At 49.1% G+C, this 22,644-nt stretch overlaps 2 protein-coding genes and 1 pseudogene across 2 annotated transcripts; all 3 read left to right on the top strand.

The window, feature by feature from the left end:
- Nucleotides 1–364: 364 nt before the first annotated feature.
- On the top strand, nt 365–2,406 carry LOC116825820 (olfactory receptor 2B6-like; annotated as a pseudogene).
- Nucleotides 2,407–7,199: 4,793 nt separating this feature from the next.
- On the top strand, nt 7,200–7,802 carry LOC116825822 (olfactory receptor 2B6-like). Its single transcript, XM_032782107.1, has one exon. The coding sequence runs from the start codon at nt 7,200–7,202 to the stop codon at nt 7,800–7,802; it is 603 nt and encodes a 200-aa protein (XP_032637998.1).
- Nucleotides 7,803–16,105: 8,303 nt separating this feature from the next.
- Nucleotides 16,106–17,068, top strand: LOC116825823 (olfactory receptor 2G3-like). Its single transcript, XM_032782108.1, has one exon. It carries the CDS (start codon nt 16,106–16,108, stop codon nt 17,066–17,068), a length of 963 nt encoding a protein of 320 aa, XP_032637999.1.
- The last annotated feature ends 5,576 nt before the right edge of the window (nt 17,069–22,644 follow it).

Here is a 22,644-nt window from a genome sequence, read left to right as displayed (position 1 = left end):
ATATATCCCATCACTCCCACCAACTGCCACAGATCCAGTTTTCTAGAACACTTTGATTCCCTGGCATATGAATCCCCCTTTGTCACCAAGTGCCACACAATCACTCTTCTGCAGCAAAGCCATTTCCCGGCAGAAGGATCTGACCTGCCACCCAGGTGGCCCAGATTTTCTATGTCAAAGTCACTAGTGGGCATGGTTCATTGAGAGCAAATGGAGCTGCTCTTGAATGTGACCTTCCTGTGTATGGCTGTTGGGGCTCCTTTCACTCTTAGCTTTGTCCCTTCTCCCTGTAGGAGGAAAGAGGGAATGGGAGTTCCCAGTGAGAGTTCATTCTATGGAGGTTTCTGACCAACCAAGCCTGGAGATGCTGCTTTTTATGGTTTTCTTGGTTTTGTACATCCTTAACCTGGTGGGGAGCCTGGCCATCATCATTGTCTTGTGGCTGGAACTAGCCTCCACACCACTACGTATTTCTTCCTCAGCAACCTCTCTTTCCTGGACCTTTGCTACACCACCAGCACCATTCCTCAGATGCTGGGGAACTTCCACAGCGTCCATCAGTATATCACGTGGGTAGGCTGCATATCTCAGCTCTACATCTTCCTCTCACTAGCTGGAACCAAGTGCACAGATTCATAGACTCTAGGACTGGAAGGAACCTCGAGAGGTCATCGAGTCCAGTCCCCTGCCCTCATGGCAGGACCAAATACTGTCTAGACCATCCCTGATAGACATTTATCTAACCTACTCTTAAATATCTCCAGAGATGGAGATTCCACAACTTCCCTAGGCAATTTATTCCACTGTTTAACTACCCTAACAGTTAGGAACTTTTTCCTAATGTCCAACCTAAATCTCCCTTGCTGCAGTTTAAGCCCATTGCTTCTTCTTCTATCATTAGAGGCTAAAGTGAACAAGTTTTCCCCCTCCTCCTGATGACACCTTTTTAGATACCTGAAAACTGCTATCATGTTCCCTCTCAGTCTTCTCTTTTCCAAACTAAATAAACCAAACGTCCTGCTGGCTCTCATGGCTTACGACCACTATGTTGCCACCTGCCAGCTGTTGCACTACACAATCATCATGAGTCGCTGCATCTCCCTGCAGATGGCTGCCACTGTATGGTTGTGCAGCTTTGGCAACTCAATCCTGAAGACCATTCTGACCGTGCTGCTGCCCCAGTGTGGCTTGAACTGGGTCAACCACTTCTTCTATGAGGTGCTGGCCCTGCTCAAGCTGGCCTGTGCCGACACCTCTGCCAATGAGGCCCAGACATTTGCTGTCAGTGGTCTCTTCCTGATGGTGCCACTGGGCCTCATCCCGGTCTCCTACAGCTACATTGTCACCACAGTGCTGAAGGTTCACTCAGCTCAGGGCAAGCTCAAGGCCTTCAACACCTGCGTCTCCCACCTGGTTGTGGTGTGGCTCTTCTATGGCGTGGCCATTTCCATGTATCCACAGCTTCCATCCAGCTACTCGCAGGACCTGGGCAAGATTGTCTTCATCTTCTATAGCATCATTGCCCCCATGCTCAACTCCCTGATCTATACGCTGAGGAACAAGGATGTGCAGGGGCCCCAAAGGAGGGTGCTGGGGAGGCTAGTCTGGAGAAAAAGGATGAGCCAGAGAAATGAATTGGGATTGGCTGGCTTGGATCTCTATGGGGCAGCAGCTCCAAACCAGTCTCAGGTCAGGGAGACTGGCTGGCTCAAGGGGCCACACAATGGGATATGGAGCCTTTCCCATCTAGGAGGTTTGCATTTTAATCTCTCTGATCATGTCCCCACATGGTGCTGGAACTGGGAAACTGGTACAGCACTGTGCCATCCACTCCTGGCAGGACGCATGTGCTCTTCCTCTCCAGCTGGCACTCGTGCTCCACCTTCTCCAGCCAGCTCTTCAGCCTGCATCCCAACATCTTCCATCTGATGGAGCTGACCAAACATATCTGCCACCACCTGCTCAGAGGCAGCCCAGAGCTACTTCAGGGCCCACCTGGGACCTGCTCCATTCCCTCTTCCGGTGGGAGGCGGCCACTCTACAGGACTTCATGCTGCAGGCCCACTGGGTATCATAGGTCTTCCAGCACGTTGACATTGTGAGGCCTGCGGGGTGCTAGGCCTGCTCCCACCAGCTGCAAATCTGCAAGACGGCCATGGAGGTCTTTCTGTAAAGGCCAGTCATCTCAGAGGAAGAGCAGAGAGAACAAGTGTTTCTGAAAGAAGAGATTGAGGCTCACACATTTGGGTGGGGGTATTCTCTGATCTCCACTGAGGATTTGGCACGGTGGTTGGACTCTTTGATAAGAAGGCCTTCCAGAGCAGGGACATCGCGACGTCCACAGAGTGCCAGGCTTGCTGCAGCATCAGCCCCTTTGGCAATGTGATGGAGGCTTGTGTCATCTAAAGCCACATGGCACTGAAGGTCATCAGGTTTTTCCAGCTGGAGGTGCTCTACCAGCTCTTTGTGTCCACATCATCCACCTGGTCCAGGACCCCTGAGCCATCTATGCCTCTCACCTCTCACCCAACACCTATCTGTTCATACTCAAAGTCTACCACAGCAAGGATAGCATGTACTTGGCCGCAGTGCACTGCCCACCTCCTGCCCTGTGTGACACTACCTCCTGACGTGCTATAATGACTTGGTGAGGGATCCACTGTGCCAGGTGGCCAAGTGGTACTGCTACACTGGCCTGGCTTCCTCCCCCAGCTCAAGCCCAGGGTTCGCAACATCCCCCACTGATCCAGGCCTCTGGACCTTGTGGCCCTCCTGGTGTGGAGGGATTCCAGCAAGGTCTCCTGGCCCTGGAGGCACCAGCTCATCTTCCACCAGGTGCAGGAGATCTCTAAACTGGCCAAGGAGTCTTTGTGTACAGGCCAGTCAGCTCAGAGAAGGAGGAGTAGAGGGACCTAGCACTTCCTAGAAAAGAGATGAAGGCCTAGACAAAGGGGTGGGCTCTTTTCTCCAGTCTCCACCAAGGATTCAGAGCAATGGTTGGATGCTTGGATAAGGAGGAGCTGCCTCCTCGAGCAGAGAACCCAGCAGGGAATAAGTCACACACTTGTCCAGTGATTTTCCCACAAACCAGGAGGTGGATGCTGTCAGTGGATGCTGTGCGGATCAGTCAGGAAATGCAGACCCAGCTACATGCACTTCTGTGGAGCCAGAGATAGAACCCCTTTGCTACAGCACTAAATACACAAAACCAGTTCACCTACAAGCAATCTGTCCTGCTGCTAGATCCTTTATCCGCCCTGCAGAGACAGCTAGTAGAGAGGACTGGGAGTCAGGACTCCTGGGTTCTCTCCCCAGCTGTGAGAGGGAGTGGGGAAGGTCTGGGAATCAGGATTCTTGGCTTCTGTCCCAGCTGTGGGAGGGGAGTGGGGTCTAATGAGTTAGACAGCGTACTTGTCCTGGATGCTAAGACTGACCAACCACTTCTTATCCAGAGATCTAGAAAAGCTGTACTGCCATCCTATCTGCTGTGACAGTCTTTTGTTAAAGACAGGAAACCACCAGTCACAGTCATCAACTAAGCTAAAACCCTTTCTTTCCCACTATGAGGGATTGTCTGACAAAAGGTGAGAGTCTAATGGCCTGCTAAACCTAGGGCTGTGAGTTCAATCCTTGAGGGGGCATTTAGGGAACTGGGGCAAATATCTGACTGGTGATTGGTCCTGTTTTGATCAGGGGGTTGTACTAGATAACTTCTTAAGGTCCCTTCCAATCCTGATATTCTATGAATTGCTGTCCTCCCTGAAAGGTGCTTTTGAAAACTTTGGGTTATGTTTCGTTCTCAGAACAAGCCAATGGCAGATTCAAACTGATGTATATCTTGTGTTGAAATTCTTTTTCCTCTGGTGCATTTGATTCAATACATTTCCAGACTTTGGCATAAATTTTCTGGTGGTTTGCCCATTGGATTGATCTGACCGAGGTCTCTGTCCTCAAAACCCTGAACAAGGTTTGACTGCTCAGTGTTGTATAAGTGACAGGATCATGCTAACACCTGTGATCTCTGGGCCCCCTTATTCTACTAAAAATTAAGACAGAAGCTCTACTGCTGCTCATGAGGATTGCTCGAGTTTGTCTCCCTTTGGATTTATTTAGATTCCCTTCTTAATCTTAAGCAGAAAACTTTTTAATGGCCCCACAAGGGGACTCATCAGAGGCCATGTCACAAATAGCATGTTTTTAATAAGTTCCAATTGCTGGATCCCCCAGCTGGAGCCAGGAGCCAAGACTCTAACAATGCCCAGCATGTCATATTCTGAAGCCTAATCAGGACACTTGCTCTGTGAGAGACAGTTGGCACCAGCCCCAGACTTTCCTCTGTCACAGACAGTGGTTGAATATCTTGGCACCAGATCCTTGGCCAGCCAGACTGATACTACATATCCTTCTGCATCAGGTCATTGTCCAGTTACTCCAGTACCACATACCCTTCTGTGCCAGGTAACTGTCCAGTTATTCCAGTACCCCATGCCTTTCTGAAAAAAGGTCATTGTCAAGTTTCTGTAGTGTATAAGCAAGTCTATTCATCAGGTGTAAATGCATGATTTGTTCTATGTTGTTGGACACTGACGCAATTTTTTTCCAGGTTCTGGGTATAAACCAGTGTTCAGCTGTTAATTACCAGCATCCTGGCCTGACCCAACTATTCCCACAAAGCTGTCAACCCTGGTCCCTGGGGCTCCGCAAACATCACCAGCTGAGTGCCAGCCCCTTGGGGATGAGGCAGGGAGGAAACTCTTCCCATACTCTCCAGTTCTGACAACCATAAAGGTTTGTCTCCCTCCCCGCACATGGCCCTTAGGAGTCTGGGACAAAGATCCTGAGCCATGTAGGAGGAGACACCTGCAGTCTAGGAGACATGGGGCCCTTCCTGGCCATGCTTTGGACCTAAGTCGACCCAGACACATAGAGATACTATCCCCATAAGCTTGGAGACACAAGGACAGCTGTAGAGGTGTCTGGCTAGCCAGCCATCCTTCTAGCCATCCACCGTACATTTCTGCATCTATCCAGCTCTCTTCTTTTCTGTCCATCTATCTCTTTCTTTATTGTTCATCCTTCTCTCTGCCTTTCTCTGTCCTTCTACCAATTCACCTTTGACTTCCTCTCTTTCTCCACATCTATCCTTCAGTCCACCTGACTCCCCCTCTCTATTTTCATTCACTCATGCCTAGCCTCCGTCAGCCCACACACACTCAGTAACTCTCTCTCTCATCTCTGGCTTTTCTAATGTTCCGGCACTGCAGTTGCTGGTTCTCAGGAGACCCTTCCCACTGAGACAGGCTTTGGGCATCCCGACCCGGCTCGGGTTTCCAGAGCCAGAGGTGAGTGTGCTGCCCACACAGTAGATGAACAGAGTTAGCTGGTTTCCTTACCCCCCTCCTCCCAAAACCCGTAGACATTCAGCCCCTCGGCCTGGGGTGCCTCATCTCTGGGCTCCGCAAGCCCAGAGTGGATTTCAGTGAAGGGGAGCAGAGTTTGCAGCTAAAACTCTGTCCTGGTATCGGAGCATCTGAACAGCCCGGAGCTGGTCAGGCAGGAGCAGTCTGGGGAGAGCAGATCTGGAGGTGAATGGAGGCGAGTCTAGGGAGGAGGGGGTTTGAAATAGGCAGAGCGAGGGAGTGGGAAAGGGAACAACACAATGAATGGAGACAGACAGGCAGACAGACTGACCAGGGGAATCATGATGATTAGGATGGATGGATGTTTCCTGTCACATCTCCAAAATCTGGGTTGTTACCATCATAGGCTTATAATAGCACAGACTCTGTGGTCCCAAGCTGAATTGGCTGGACAGAGTCTTGGTGTGAGTCCAGCGGGTGCATGGATCTCCAGTGGTGAATCTCACTGGAGTATCAGGAGCAGTTCTCTTTTTAACCAACCCTCTGTCCCACCTCACCTCACTTTCCTCCTAAAATTTTCTTTCTCCCTCAGTCTCTCTCTGGAGCAGATCCTCAGTGGGTACCAACAAGTTCTATTACAATGAAACTAGAAGCTCCCACAGAGGTGGGGTCCCCACTGTGCCAGACACTGCACAGACACACAGAGAGAGACAGTCCCTGACCCAGATGAGATCAGCAGGATGACCAGATGTCTAGATTTTACAGGGATGGTCCTGATATTGAGGTCTTTTTCTTCTATAGGCTTCTATTACTCCCCACCCCATGTCCCGATTTTTCACGCTTGCTGTGTAGTCATCCTGTTCTTTTGGGTGCTGCACAGATTCTCAGTAAATGAGGGACACACAATCCATGCCCCTATCTAAGCAGGCAAAACAGAATAATGGAGGATGAAAAGGAAGATTATTGTTCTCACTTTAGAGATGGGAGCCCAGACTGAGAGAGTCGAAGTCACTATCCCAAAATCACCCAGTGATTCTGTGTCAGTGCTGGGTACTGAAGCCAGGTCTCCAGAGTCCTCACTCAGGACTTATCTCCTGCAACATGTTTAACCAAGGCCGGACGGTGGAACTGTGTTCCTGATAAAGAGCCGGCGAGGAAGGGAACAGGAGGTGGAAGCTGTGAAGTTGAGCTACACGTCGGAAGGGCTGGGAGTGGTGGCTTTATGAAGTGGTGCCTGGGACAGAAAAAGAGCCCTGGGTGTGGTAGAAGACCTCAAAGCTGAATATCAACTTTTATGTTGCTGTGAAGGGCTTTCTTTTGGGACCTGGAGGATTGTTTTGAACTGTTTCTGTTATTGAATGAACCCCAGGCAGGGCTGCTGTTAGCCATGAGACATAGTGTGTGGATTACTTAAGGAGTTCTGAAGAGGACAGTGAGAGGCTAGCCACCACAGACCTAACCTGGCCATGAGAGGGCTCTTGGGAGGCAGGTGGAGCGGGAGGCTGTTACAGTATCTTATGACTGCCATCGATTGCCACAGATCCACTGCTGTATGATTTCATTTCTTGGCATATTATTCTTATGGATACGAAAAAAACTGGAGTCATAGTTAGGAGACATAGTCACAACCAGGACCTGCAGAAATAAAGAAAAAAAAAGTCCCTGTTGGAAAGAGCTTACAATTTAAGCATCAATTTTCAATGAGAAATCCATTTCTTGGCATTTGGATCCTATCACTCCCACCAACTGCCACAGATCTAATTTTCTAGGACATTTTGATTTCCTGGCATATGGAGCCTCCTTTGTCACTAAGTGCCACAAAACCACTTTTCTGTAACAATGTCATTCATGGCCTACGACCACAACGTCGCCATCTGCCAGCCGCTGCACTACACGATCATCATGAGTCGCTGCCTCTGCCAGCAGATGGCAGCCACTGTATGGTTGTGCAGCTTTGGCAACTCCATCCTGCAGACCATTCTGATTGTGCAGCAGCCCCAATGCGACCAGAACTTGGTCAACCACTTCTTCTATGAGGTGCTGGCCCTGCTCAAGCTGGCCTGTGTCAATATCTCTGCCAATGAGGCCCAGACATTTGCTGTCAGTGGTCTTTTTCTCATGGTGCTGCTGGACCTCATCCTGCTCTCCTACAGCTACATTGTCACCACAGTGCTGAGGATTCTCTCAGCCCAGGGCAAGCTCAAGGCCTTCAACACCTGCGTCTCCCACCTGGCCGTGGTGTCACTCTTCTATGGCACAGCCATTTCCATGTATGCAGAGCCTCCATCCAGCTACTGGCAGGACCAGGGCAAGATGGTCTCCATCTTCTATGGCATCATCGCCCCCATGCTCAACTCCCCGATCTACACGCTGAGGAGCAAGGAGGTACAGGGGCCCCTAAGGAGGGTGCTGGGGAGGCTATTCTGGAGAAAAAGGACATGAGGCAGAGAAATGAGTTGGGAGTGGCTGTCTTGGTTCTCTGTGGGGCAGCAGCTCCAATCCAGTCTCAGGTCCGGGAGACTGGGAGACTCGGAGGGCCAGACAATGGGATATGGAGCCTTTCCCTTCTAGGAGGTTTGCATTTTAATCTCTCTGATCATGTCCCCACATGGTGCTGGGACTGGAAAACAAGAGATCAGTCACCAGGAGCCCCAGAAGGCAGAAGAGTGTGAAAAGGCCCGGCAGATGGTGTTGGGTACTGCACTGTGTCCTTCCTTGGCTCCATGCAAGAACAAAGCTGGCTCTGCTTGGAGACGACTCAGCCATCAGGGCTTCTGGGAATCATCAGCTCCAGCCAGCAAAGACCAGACATACACCTAATATATAATCCCTCTGATTGTCTCTTATTGAATATTGATCTAAAATCCCCATCAACACTACCCCCTCTCTATTTAATTCTCAGATATGGATAGTTTGGGGGCTTCTTCCCTCTTCTCATGTTAAACTGCAGCTACTTCGCCACCTGGGCAGGATGTTCACCAGAGTCACCATCCTGCACCACGTGCTCCTGCTCTCATCAATGCTCCTGCTCTATTGGCTTCGCTGGTGGTACAGCACCGTGCCATCTACTTCTGGCAGGATCCATGTGCTCCACCTTCTCCAGCCAGCATCCCAACATCTTCCACCTGACGGAGCTGGCCAAGCATATCTGCCACTGCCTGCCCTGAGGCAGCCCAGAGCTGCTGCAGGGGCCCACCTTGGACCTATTCCGTTCCCTCTTCTGATGGGAGGCGGCCGCACTACAGGACTTCATGCTACAACCCCACTGGGTGTCATAGGTCTTGCAGCACCTTGGTATTCTGAAGCCTGCGGGGTGCTAGGCCTGCTCCCAGGCCTGGAGGCACCAGCCTTGCTTCCACCAGGTGCAGATCTGCAAGACGGCCATGGCGGTCTTTGTGTAGAGGCCAGTCAGCTCAGAGGAAGAACAGACAGAACAAGTGCGTTCTAAAGAAGAGATTGAGGCTCCCACAAAGGAGTGGGGTCTTTTCTCCAATCTCCACTGAGGATTCAGTGCAGTGGTTGGACCCTTTGATAAGAAGGTCTTCCAGAGCAGGGACATCCTGAGGTCCAAAGAGTGCCAGGCTTGCTGCAGCACCAGCCCCTTCTGGAATGTGGTGGGGGCCTGTGTCATCTACAGCCACATGGTACTAAAGGTCATCAGGTTTTTCCAGCTGGAGGCACTCTACCCACTGTTTGGGTCCACATCATCCATCTGGTCCAGGACCCCAAGCCATCTACGCCTCTCTCCTCTCACCTCTCACCCAGCACCTATCTGGTCATGTTTGAAGACTGTACAGCCAGGACAGCATGTACATGGCCGCAGTGCACTGCCCACCTCCTGCCCTGTGTGACGCTACCTCCTGACCTACTATAATGACTTGGTCAGGGATCCACTGTGCCAGGTGGCCAAGTGGTTCTGCTACACTGGCCTGGCTTCCTCCCCCAGCTCAAGGCCTGGGTGCACAACATCCCTCACTGATCCAGGCCTCTGGACCTTGTGGCACTCCTGGAATTCCAGCAAGGTCTCCTGGCCCTGGAGGCACCAGCTCATCTTCCACCAGGTGCAGGAGATCTGTCAGGTGGCCATGGAGTCTTTGTGTACTGGCCAGTCAGCTCAGAGGAGGAGGAGAGGGACCTAGCACTTCTTAGAAAAGAGATCAAGGCCTCGACAAAAGGGAGGGGTCTTTTCTCCAATCTTCCCTGAGGATTCAGAGCAATGGTTGGATGCTTGGATAAGGAGGAGCTGCCTCCTCAAGCAGAGAACCCAGCAGGGAATAAGTCACACACTTGTCCAGTGATTTTCCCACAAACCAGGGAGTGGATGCTGTCAGTGGATGCTCTGCAGATCAGTCAGGAAATGCAGACCCAGCTGCATGCATTTTTGTGGAGCCAGAGATAGAATCCCTTTCCAACAGCACTAAATACACAAGACCAGTTCACCTACAAGCAATCTTTCCTGCTGCTAGATCCTTTATCCGCCCCTCAGAGACAGGTAGTAGAGAGGACTGGGAGTCAGAACTCCTGGGTTCTCTCCCCAGCTGTGGGAGAGAAGTGGGGAAGGCCTGGGAGTCAGGATTCTTGACTTCTCTCCCAGCTGTGGGAGGGGAGTGAGGTCTAATGAGTTAGAGCAGCATACTTGTCCTGGATGTTAAGACTGAGCAGCCACCTCTTACCCAGAGATCTAGAAAAGCTGTACTGCCATCTTATCTGCTGTGTCAGTCTTTTGTTAAAGAGAAGAAACCAGCAGTCACAGCCATCAACTGAACGAAAACCCTTTCTTTCCCGCTATGAGGGATTTTCGGACAAAACAAAAGAGTCTAATTGCTATCCTCTCTGAAAGGGACTTTTGAAAAAATTGGGTTATGTTTGGTTCTCAGAACAAGCCAATGGCAGATTCAAACTGATGTATGTCTTGTTATGAAATTCTTTTTCCTCTGGTGCATCTCATTCAATATATTTCCAGACTTTGGCATAAATTTTCTAGTGTTTTGCCTATGGGTTTGAGCCGGCTGAGGTCTCTGTCCTCAAAACCTTGAACCAGGTTTGACTGCTTATTGTTGTATAAGTGACAGGATCATGCTAACACCTGTGATCTCTTGGCCCCCTTATTCCACTGGAAATTAACACAAAAGCTCTCTTGCCGCTCATGGGGCTCGCTCGAGTTTGACTCCCTTTGGATTCACTTCGATTCCCTTCTTAATCTGAAGCAAAAAACTTTTTAATGGCCCCACAAGGGGATTCATCAGAGGCCATGTCACAAATAGCATGTTTTTAATAAGTCCCAATTGCTGGATCCCCCAGCTGCAACCAGGAGCCAAGACTAACAACGCCCAGCACATCTCATTCTGAAGCCTTTGCAGGGCACTTACTCTGCCAGGGACAGTTGGCACCAGTCCCCGAGTTTCCTCTGTCACAGACAGGGGCTGAATATCTTGGCACCAGATCCTTGGCCAGCCAGACGGATACTACATATCCTTCCGCATCAAGTCATTGTCCAGTTACTTCAGTACCACATACCCTTCTGTGCCAGGTAACTGTCCAGTTATTCCAGTATCCCATGCCCTTCTGCAAAAGGTCATTGTCAAGTTTCTGTAGTGTGTAGAACAAGCCTATTCATCAGGTGTAAATGCAGGTATCCGAAGGTTGAAAAGAGATTTGTTCTATGCTGTTGGACACTGATGCAATTCTTTTTTCCAGGTTCTGCGTATAAACCAGGGTTCAGCTGTTATTTACCAGCCCCTAGATCTGACCTAACTTTCCGCACAAAAGTGTCAACCCTGGTCCCTGGGGCTCCGCAAACATCACCAGCTGAGTGCCAACCCCTTGGGAACGATGTAGGGAGGAAACTCTCCCCATACTCTCCAGCTCTGATAACCATAAATGTTTGTCTCCCTCCCTGAACACGCCCTTAGAAGCCTGGGACAGAGATCCTGAGCTGTGTGGAAGGAGACACCTGCAGCCTCAGAGACACGGGGCCCTTCTTGGCCATGCTTTGGACCTCAGCCCACCCAGACGCATAGAGATACCATCCCCGTAAGCTTGGAGACACAAGGACGGCTGCAGAGGGGTCTGGCTAGCCAGCCGTCCTTCTAGCCATCCACCATACATTTCTGCATCTGCCCAGCTCTCTCCTTTTCTGTCCATCTCTCTCTTTCTTTATTGTCCTCTGCCTTTCTCTGTCCTTCTACCAATTCACCTCTGACTTCCTTTCTTTCTGCACATCCATTCTTCTCTCCCTCTGATTCCCCCTCTCTATTTCCACTCACCCATGCCTAGCCTCCATCAACCCACACACACTCAGTAACTCTCTCTCTCTCATCTCTGGCTTTTAAAATGTTCCCTGCACTGCAGTCACTGGGTTCTCAGGAGCCCCTTCCTACTGAGACAGGCTTTGGCATCCCTACCTGGCTCCGGTTTCCAGAGCCAGGGGTGGATGTGCTGCCCACACAGCAGGTGGACCGAGTTAGTTGGTTTCCTTAGCCCACTCCTCCCAAACCCCGAAGACATTCAGCCCCTCTGCCTGGGGTGCCTCATCTCCGGGCTCCACAAGCACAGAGCGGGTTTCAGTGAAGGGGAGCAGAGTTTGCATCTAAGACTCGGCCCTGGTATCGGAGCATCTGAACAGCCCGGAGCTGTTCAGGCAGGAGCGGTCTGGGGAGAGCAGATGTGGAGTTGAATGGAGGTGAGTCAGGGGAGAAGGGGGGTTGAAATAGGCAGAGTGAGGGAGTGGGGAAAGGAACAGCACAACGAATGGAGACAGACAGGGAGACAGACTGACCAGGGCAGTTATGAAGAATAGGATTGATGGATGTTTATTGCCGCTTCTCCAAAATCAGGGTTGTTACCAGCATAGGCTTATCAATAGCACACATCTTGTAGCCCCAAGATGAACTTGCTGGACAGAGCCTTGGTGGGAGTGCAGCAAGTGCATGGATCTCCAGTGGTGGATCTCACTGGAGTATCAGGAGCAGTTGTCTTTTTAACCAACCCTCTGTCCCACCTTACTTTCCTCCAAAAGTTTTCTTTCTCCCCTAGTCTCTATCTGGAGTAGATCTTTAGAGAGTACTAACAAGTTCTATTACAGTTGAACGTAGAAGCTCCCACAGAGGTGGGGTCCCCATCGTGCCAGGTACTCCACAGACACGCAGCGAGAGACAGTCCTTGACCCAGCTAAGATCAGCAGGATGACCAGATGTCCCAATTTTATAGGAACCGTCCTAATTTTTGCGTCTTTTTCTTCCATAGGCTTCTATTACTCCCCATCCTATGTCCCGATTTTTCACACTTGCTGTCTGGTCACCCTAGAGATCAGGGCTGTGTTCTTTTGGGTGCTGCACAGACTCACAGTAAATGAAGGACACAAAATCCATGCTCAATCTAAGTAGGCAAGACAGAAAAATGGAGGGAGAAAAGGAAGATTATTATTGTCACTTTAGAGATGGGAGCCCAGATTGAGAGTTGAAGTCACTATCCCAAAAATCACCCATTGACACTGTGTCAGTGCTGGGTTCTGAAGCCAGCTCTCTAAATACCTCAGCCAGGACTTATCCCCTGGACCCTTCTTGGGGATCAGATCATCCCCTCACCTCTCACTCACTCACCTTAATGTCTTCTAGACTCTTCCCTTAGAAACATAGAATCATAGAAGATTAGGGTTGGAAGTGACCTCGGAAGGTCATCTAGTCCAAACCCTACTCAAAGCAGGATGAATATCCATGTCATTATTCTGTTCGTACTCCCATCACTCCATGGCCATAACTACATTGTCAGAGACTGCCAGTAAATTGGGCAGAATGCAATTGCCAGAGTCACTTTTTTATACTGCTTTTCCATCAATCCCACAGCCTCCCCCAGCTCATCCCAGAGTTTTTTTAAACAATATCCAATGACTCAGCAAGTTTAACTAATGCCTCTCAATTGTGCTGCTGAGGAATCTGTTTCTTTTCAACTTATCTCCACTCCTTGTCTTCATCTTTCTGTCCTGAATCCATTTTTGAAAGAATAGCCAAGCATCACCAACTGTATCTTCTTCCCTATCTTCTTTCGCTCTCAGATGTCTCTCCCCCACTTCTTCCTTCCAAGTCTCACAGGTATGGGTGAACTTTTTTGGAGGTATAAAAGCCTCAGTAGGTGCCCATGTTCCTGTCAGTGCGTCCAAAGTATTTGTAATATTCTTAGCCATTTTGGGTGACACTGACAGAGATAAAGGTGGGAAGGAGAGAGGTGCGAGAACAGGAATGAAGATGAAAATGAGGATGGGTAGAAAGTTAAAAATGTACAACATGGGGGGAGAAGAGATTGAGTGAGGATGTGATGAATGCTAGATACGCATATCATATTGACCACTGTCTTAGAAATGCAGAGAGACAAGGTGGGTGAGCTGATATACTTTATTGGAGCAACTTCTGTTGGTGAGAGAGACAAGGTTTTGAGCTTACACAGAGCAGGGAAAGGTACTCCCAGTGTGACAGCTAAGTACAAAGAGGAACAGAAACCTAAATAGTTAACACATATTTCATGGGATCATTCAAGGTAAAATTGTCAGTGAACTTGTCTCCTGTCATAGAGAGGAATGGGTAGGGGGCAGAACCTGGAGGAGGAGGCTCAGTGGGTCAGAGATTATTATAATAAGCCATATATCCAGCCTCTGTGTTCAATTTGTGATTTTAGTGTCTATCAACATTATGAATTTACAAGACATACTTGATGGGGTCCACATCCTGAGCCCCTTCTCCTGGCGTGAAAACGCTCACCATGCTCAACATCATAAGCAAGCTCCCCACAGAGCAGGACACACCAACTCAAAGTGGTACCAGACCCTGCCGGAACAACAGACACAAAACCCACAGCCATATTTCCATTTCTATGATGAGCAACACCATTCACAACACGGCTTTCAAGATCCGTTACTCTAAAACACACCAGCACAAGATGTGGTGCATCTCCTCCAGTGCACTAAGTGCCCAAACAACAAATATGTGGGTGAAACCAGACAATCACTATACTCTTGAATGAACTCAAACAGGAAAATGATAGAAGAGAAAAATACTTTATCACTGCCAGGGATGGCTCTAGCCATTTCACTGCCCCAAGCACAGCGGCATGCCGCGGGGGGTACCCCGCTGCTCGCTGTTCCCATGGCTCTAATGGACCTCCCTCAGGCGTGCCTGTGAATGCTTCACCGGAGCTGCACAGCAGACCCTCTGCTGGCACGCCTGCGGGAGGTCCACCGGAGCCGCCTGCCACCCTTTCCGAAACCAGCACAGTGCCCTCAGCAGCATGCCGCCCCAAGCATGCGCTTGGCACGCTGGGGCCAGGAGCCGACCCTGGTCACTGGTGGATGAAAACTTGACACAAAGTGATCTCTGTATTTATGCCCTATCAATCCTCATCCTCAAAGAAAACCTGCACAAAACCTTCAAAAGACCAGCCTGGGAGCTTAAATTCATAACTTTGCTGGACACTAAAAATCATGGACTGAACAGAGACAGAATCTATATCCCACTAACCCCACCCTCATCAGCTTATTTTCCCCCCTCCTTTCCCCTCTATGACTAGAACCATATTATAGACCATTTCACCATGGATGGTCCATTGAAATATGTTTTAAGTGCTTGTACTGAAAAATCTGCTTCACTTTGCATTTAGCTGTGACACTCTGACTACATTTCCCAGACCTGCAGAAGAAACCAACGTGAGCTCAAAAGCTTCTCTTTCTCGCCAGTGGAAGCTTGTCTGTTACCCTAGATTTGATGGATGTGTGTACCCCAGAATGCAATCAAGGTAACGGCAGCCATATTCTGTGCTTTGAGACACCATGAATTAATAAAATGGAACACTACATAGTTAAGAATTAATTGGAATACAGCTTTTAGAGGCAAGGTGAAAACTAGTTGGGAGTTTCTGCTAATCTGAATGGAAGGAGGAGAAAGAAAGGTCAACAAAGGAGTTTGAAAACCTTGGTGGATGGAAGATCTGATCACCTTTGTTAGAAGTTTATTGAAAGTTAGGAAAAGTGATGATTTTGTAGAGGTTATTATGACCTATGTGTTTTGTAGTAGTTAGTTATCAAAGATCAGTGAATCCAGTGGATTCTGGAGCAGTCCTCTGAAGCCATTTAGAGAGACGTTTTTCTTGACATTTTTTCTCCTCAGTAGGTAAGCAACTGGCCACTGAGAACCTGCTGCTAATTACTCAGTACCCATCCAGTTTTTAGGTAAATATCTGGGATGCTCTAAACCTATTGCTTATGTCTGTTTGCCCTTAAATCTAATAAACTGTAGGCTGAGATAGAGCCCGCTTACTTGTATTAATATTTCATCAAACAGAAATACTGTGTTCCCGTTGATTTATCCTTGACAGCACCCAGAGTGCAACAGTTAAGTTGCCCTTGCTGTGGATTCTGAAAACCATTGGTAACAGATCCAATAAAAGATATTACCCCATCCGCTTTATCTCTTCAATACCCTGGGACTGACTCGACTACAACAATCCTGCAGACGGACAGATGAGAGATTTCCCTGATCTTTGCATAAATGTGTGCAGTGCTGCAGGTGGGTCATTTCCAGGTTATTAGAGATTCCAGTCTTTCTCTAATCCATTCACTTAGCACTTATCTGTCTCCTAGGACTCAGGCCTACCCCTCCAAAAATACCCACTGTCAATCCCAGCACTAGCACCTATGATCACAAATCTCCTTGCTGCGAGATATTTTTCACTCTTATTCTTTCTGGCCCCTACAGGTGATGTATGGCAAAGGGTCACGGGAAGATGGAAACCAAAGCTCCTTGGGGGAATTCATCCTGCTAGGGGTATCTGACCGACCACAGTTGGAGCTGCTGCTCTTTGTGCTCATTTTAATCTCCTACACCATTACTTTGCTTGGAAACACCACCATCATCATGGTCTCATGGCTTGACCCCCATCTCCACACGCCCATGTATTTCTTCCTCAGCAACCTCTCTTTCCTGGACCTCTGCTACACCACCAGCGTTGGCCCTCAGATGCTGCTGAATTTCCGAAGCACTCACAAATCCATCTCTTGGGCTGGCTGCGTGGCCCAGCTCTATATCTCCCTCTCGCTGGGTGTCACAGAGTGCCTCCTGCTGGCCATCATGGCCTATGACCGCTATGCCGCCATCTGCCAGCCACTGCGCTACACTGCCATCATGAGCCACCGCTTCTGCGTTCAGCTGGCGGCCACCGCCTGGTTGTGCAGCTTTGGCAACTCCGTTGTGGAGACCATTCGCACCATGAGGCTGCCCCGGTGTGGGCAGAACCAAATCGATAACCTCTTCTGTGAGGTGCCGGCCCTCCTCAAACTGGCATGTGTCGACACCTCTTCCAATGAGGCCGAGGTCCTCGTCGGTGCAGTGATTTTCCTGATGGTTCCATTGGGCTTCATTCTGATGTCCTACGGCTACATCGGCACCGCCGTGCTGAAGATTCACTCAGCGAAAGGCAGGATCAAGGCCTTCAACACCTGTGCCTCCCACCTGGTCGTGGTGTGGCTCTTTTACGGCACGGCCCTTTCCATGTATCTACAGCCTCCATCCAGCTACTCCCAGCACCAGGGCAAAATAGTATCCCTCTTCTACACCATGGTGACCCCTATGCTCAACCCTATCATCTATACACTTAGGAACAAGGAGATTCACAAGGCCCTGCAGAGGGCACTGAGGAGAAATGTGACCGCCCAGGGGGTCTGAGCTGGGAGAGCAATTGGCACCAAACCATCTCTACCTCTCATGGCTACTGTAACCTCTTCTGTGACCATGTGGAGCCTTCTGCTCTCTCCACAGCCCCAGCCCTCTCCATCCACTTAACCCAATGGCCTCTCCCACTCTGCAGAACAAACCTGCCCTAATTTGCCCCACAACCTGCCTTCCCTTTCCCACTCCACACAAACCATCTCTCACCCACACAACACCCCAGCCCTCTGCTTTGCAATTAAGCCAAGGATTATCCTTAATGGACCTCCAGGAACAATCCCAGGGTCCCATTGTGCCGGGCACTGCACAGACAAAAAGCAAGGGACAGCCCCTGCTCCAGCTGAGATAAGGGCCATCTTCTATGAGACCTGAAGATATCTGAGTTTAATGGCTTCTCAATGAAACTAGCGCACATCTGGAGAGCAGAATGGATTAAGTCAGTGAAGGCAGCTCTATAGGTTTTGAGAGTACCTGAAGAAGTCCATGTGGATTTTATGGAAGAGTATCTTAAATTCCAGGCCAGATCCACAGTGAAGTTCATGGCAACAGCTAACAAGTCAGACATAGAGAAGACATTTCAGCTGTATGCAGAAAAAGTGGAATCAGAGTGAAAGAATTCTATGAGCTGACATAGAATCCAGGTGGGACCATTCGGGTCTACTCATATGAGCTCCAGGAGAGAATGAGCCAGGTGAAGCACTGGGACCCACATCAAGTTTGGAACATGAATATGGTCCTGAAAGTGTAGTTAATGCTGGGGCTCTGGGATGACTCCCTCCATTGTGAAATGAAGAAGAGGTCTAAAGAAGAGTCCAGTAAGAATTTGCATGAACTTGTGCAAGCTGAAATTACATGGTCTGAATTAGAGCAAATTCCCGTGGAAGAGATGGCCAAGCCCAACCCCCCTACACAAAGTGGAGTCCTAGGTAATGCATTAAGAGAGGAAAGGCTTTTCCCCAAACACAGTTAACAGTGGACAGTTTAAATGAAATGGGCCAGAAATTGGCCAGCAAACAGGGGATGCTGCTGAAAATAATGACTGAGGGAATGAAAGGTAAAATCTCCCTTAGTATGTCGATGGATCCCAAAGTTTCCCACTGAAGGATATGCAGGGAAGGTACATTTGCTACACTTGTGAAGGGCCAGGGCATACTAGCTGAGAATGTCCACTGAGAAAGAGTCCAGAGCCAGATGTACTCAAAACCAAAGGGGCACCAGGAATGAGTGGCCCATCAACAGTAGAAGGCCAAGCAGTGGCAGAAGGATTTCTGGCCTGTCCTTGGTGGAAAATCAGTCTGCATACAGCGCTGAGAGGAGCTGAGACAGTGCCAGCATATCTATCGACTTGTGTGAGCGAGCATTTGGAGACTAACTGCTGAAGTAGTTATAGCCGAGGTGAAGATCTGCTGTTTGTTTGATACTGGCTCAGAAGTCACCACTATTACTGAGCTGCATTTTCAAAAATATTTGAAAGATAAGGAGCCAATCATACACCAAATACCCAGTTTTTACATGTAAGAGCAGCTGATGAAATGGCAACCCCAGAGGTGGGATGCCTTGAAACAGATATAGAGTCTATGAAGTGAGTCTTTCACTACCAGGAGGGTGGTAAGTGGCTTTGATCTTGGTTCATGTGGACCTTCCATTAGAGCTGGTTGGGAATTCTTTAACTCAAAATTCTCTTGTCAGAATATGCTGATTCATCCAACCTGAACATTTTGGGATGGGGTGTCGGTGGGTAACAACATTTTTTGAGAAAAGTAAAAAAGTTTCAGAAATGTGGAGACCTCCTATTTTGACATTCAGTAAATGGAAATTTCCATCTTTATGGTTCGACACAAATTAAAGCTAACTAGAGATTTTTAAAAAACCAAAACATTTGGAAATTGTCAAAACAAAACAAAACATTTCAATTGACCCAAACTATTTTTTTTTTTTTAGTTTTTGGTTCAGGCAAATTTTCAAGATTTGAACTCTTCATGCTGATTCCAGAAGGGAAATGATTTAAAATCTCAAACAATTTCACAAGATGTGAACAGCCTTTCCTACCCATCTCTGTTTTCCATCATTCGAGTGTCCCTCTCAAGATGGCATTAGTCCGTGAGTTATGTGAGCGGAGCAGAGAAAGGATTCTTGCCCAAATATCCCTCAGTTTTTTAAACTCTTGCTACATCATCTATCGGCCAACTTGGTAACTAGAGGACCAGAGCTTTGTGAGTGTAATGACTTATCTCCACACACAGCCCCCACTGTGCCAGGTGCTGAACAAACACAGAACAAAGAGACAGTCACTGCTCCAAGGAGCTGACGATCTAAATATAAGACAATAGACAGCAGCTGGATACAGTCAGATGCGGGAGCACAAAGTGACAATGAGACAGTATTGGTCAGCAAGGTGAGCAGTGATCTCAACACACCAGCAGCTGGTTTTCTACATCGTGGAAGTACTTAGGAGAGCAAACCCCCTTGTGCTAGGCACTGTGCAAACACCGAACAAAATGACAACCACAAGGTATCAGGCTGGATGCAGGAGGTCAGGCTGGATGGACCTTGTAGTCTTAAAGGCTATGAATCTATTAGTACAATTTTAAAGGAGTGGGGGATTGGCTGGCCTAGGGTGGGGTGTTGGGAATGGAATATAGGGTCTTTCCCTTCTCTGGGGGTGCTGACTCTAATCCAGCTCCAGCACAGATGGACTGGGGAATGTGTTATGGGACCTTTCCTCGCTGGCAGTGCCGGCTCCAATCAGGCCCTTTGGCAGGCAGAGGACTCTGTATGGGAATGGGATATTGGGCTTTTTTATTTTTTATAATAAATAAAAGACAGAGGTCTCTGATAGTAAAGAATATAAATCCGACATTAGGAATTGTAGAAAATTGATGAGGAAAGCAAAGGGACACAAGCAGACTTAAAGACAATAAAAAAAAGGTATGTTGTTGGGCATGAAGTATCTTGAGAATAGCATCTGGGCTCGGGTGAGGATTTGAAAGACCCAGGGCTCCTGCTGGAGCTGATCTCCATCCTCCCCATAACCCAGGGGTGGGCAAACTTTTTGGCCCGAGGGCCACATCAGGGTTGTGTAACTGTATGGAGTGCCGGGTAGGGAAGACTGTGCCTCTCCAAACAACCTGGTCCCCACCCTCTGTCTGCCCCCTCCCACTTCCCGCCCCTTTGACTGTCGCCCTCAGAATCCCCAACCCATCCAACCCCCCTGGCTCCCTGTCCTCTGACTGCCCCAACCCCTATCCACACCCCTGCCACCTGACAGCCCCCTCGGGACTCCCATCCCCTATCCAGCCGCCCTCTGTAACTCATCCCCTGTCCACCCCCTCCCAGGACCTCCCCTGCTCCCTGTCCCCTGACTGCCCTCCCAACCCCTGTCCACATCCCCACCCGCAGACAGGCCCCTTGACAGGCCCCCTGGGACTCCCACTCCTAACCCTCCCTGTTCCTCATCCCCTGACTGCCCCCTAGAACCCTCCGCTCCCTTATCCACACCCCCGCCCCTCCCCCTTACCAGCAGAAAGAGCTTGCAGACGCAACACCTGGCCAGAGCCAGCTGTGCTCCCCACGTTGCCCTGCAGGAGTGGCAGGCCAGAGCGTGAGCCGTGCAGTGGCATGGCTGTGGGGGAGGCGGAACAGCAGGGGAAGGGCCAGGGACTAGGCTCCCTGGTTGGGAGCTCAGAAGCTGGGCAGGACAGTCCCATGGGCCGGATGTGGCACACAGGCTGAAGTTTGCCCACGTCTGCCCTAACCTCTCCCTGAGCTGCCAAACAGTTGTTTGATGCTGCCGCCTACCAGCTGTTTGATTGCATCCCCAATCAGCTGTTTGGAGGCAGCCCTGATTAGCTGATCTGGGGCATGGCCAAGCTGGTAGATTAGTTGCAGCACCAAACAGCTGTGGCTTGTGGGTGCTGAATGTAGGTTTCCCTTCCCCTGTGGGGGACCACTTGAAATTAGGGTACCACTGAGCCAGTCTTTCCCACCTATCTGGGTTCTCTTTACACTGTACTTCTGTGCAGCCTGCCAAGCCCTCCTTCAGGCTTCACACTTCACTTTACCAGTACACATACGAGTAGGGACACATGCAACTGTAGAAACACACAGACGCTGAAATCAGCTCTGCCTGGGAAGGTTCAGCTAAGGAACTGCCCAGTACTCAAGTGTCCCCCACTCACCCTTCAGAGAGTAAACCCAAAATTATACCATCTTTCACTACATGGAGATCTGTACAGTGTAAATCCATGAAATTCGCCCCCACCCTCAATGTGGAGGAAAATATGCTTTTGTCCCCACATAATGTTTTCCACACACTGGTCTTAGACAAAACAAAACAAGTTTGTTAATTACAAAATATAGATTTTAAGTGACTATAAGGAAAAGCGAGCAGATCAAAGCAATTGCCTAGCAAATCAAATAAACACACAATCTTAGCTTAATATACTTGAGAAATTGTATATGTGTAGCAAATTCACACCCTAAATGTTGTTTAGGCAGATTACAGAGATTCTTGAAGGCAAGCTACACTTGTTTTTACTTAAAATCCCACTCATTCCTTTCACAGGCTAGACAACCCTCTAGCCTGGGTTCAGCCTTACTCCCTTAGTTCAGTCTTTTTGTTTCTGCAGATGTTTCCAGCAGTCTTCTTTCTTGGACAGGGAGTCAGTGAAGAATGAACTATGATGATGTCATTTCCCTGCCTTAAATAGCTTTAATATATGGCGGGAACCCTTTGTCTCTCAGTTTGATCCCCACACCTGATTAGTGGAAAAACACAGGTATTATCATGACTCCAGTGCCAGGTTACTTGGTCACACGTCCCTGTAGGGCCACTGCATCCATGACTCAGGCCTGGTCTACGCTACAAGTTTATATCAAATTTAACAGTGTTAAATTGCATTAACTCTGCACCCGTCCACACAACGAAGCCCTTTATATCGATATAAAGGGCTCTTAATACCAATATCTGTACTCCTCCCCGCTGAGGGAAGCTGCGCTGAAATCGGTATTGCCATTTCGGATTAGGGATAGCGTGGCTGCCATTTGAAGGTATTGGTCTCTGGGCGTTATCCCACAATGCACCATTGCAACCGCTCTGGACAGCAATCTGAACTCGGATGCACTGGGCAGGTAGACAGGAAAAGCCCCGCAAACTTTTGAGTTTCATTTTCTGTTTGCCCAGCGTGGAGCGCCGATCAGCACAGGTGACCATGCAGTCCCAGAATCAAAAAAGAGCTCCAGCATGAAGCGTACTGGAGAAACTGAAGCTGATCTCTGTATGGGGAGATGAATCTGTTCTATCAGAACTCCATTCCAAAAGACAAAATGCCAAGGCATTTGAAAAAATCTCCAAGGCTATGATAGACAGAGGCCACAATAGGGACTCAACACAGTGCTGCGTGAAACTTAAGGAGCTGAGACAAGCATAAAGGAAATCCAAAAAATCAAATGGACACTCAGGGAGGGAGGGATGGGTGACTGAGGACTCTAGCTATCCCACAATTCCCGCATTTTCCGAAAACCATTTGCATTGCTGACTGAGCTCCCAAAGCCTGAAGGGTCAAAAGCATTGT

Source organism: Chelonoidis abingdonii, chromosome 13 (genome assembly GCF_003597395.2).
Source record: "Chelonoidis abingdonii isolate Lonesome George chromosome 13, CheloAbing_2.0, whole genome shotgun sequence".
Classification (NCBI taxonomy): Eukaryota; Metazoa; Chordata; order Testudines; family Testudinidae; genus Chelonoidis; species Chelonoidis abingdonii.
The sequence above is the reverse complement of the archived record's forward strand: the minus strand, read 5'-3'. Positions and strand labels throughout refer to the sequence as shown.

Bases quoted from the DNA above. Each gene is read 5' to 3' on its own strand.
- LOC116825822 (XM_032782107.1), top strand. From the start codon at position 7,200: ATGTCATTCATGGCCTACGACCACAACGTCGCCATCTGCCAGCCGCTG.
- LOC116825823 (XM_032782108.1), top strand. From the start codon at position 16,106: ATGTATGGCAAAGGGTCACGGGAAGATGGAAACCAAAGCTCCTTGGGG.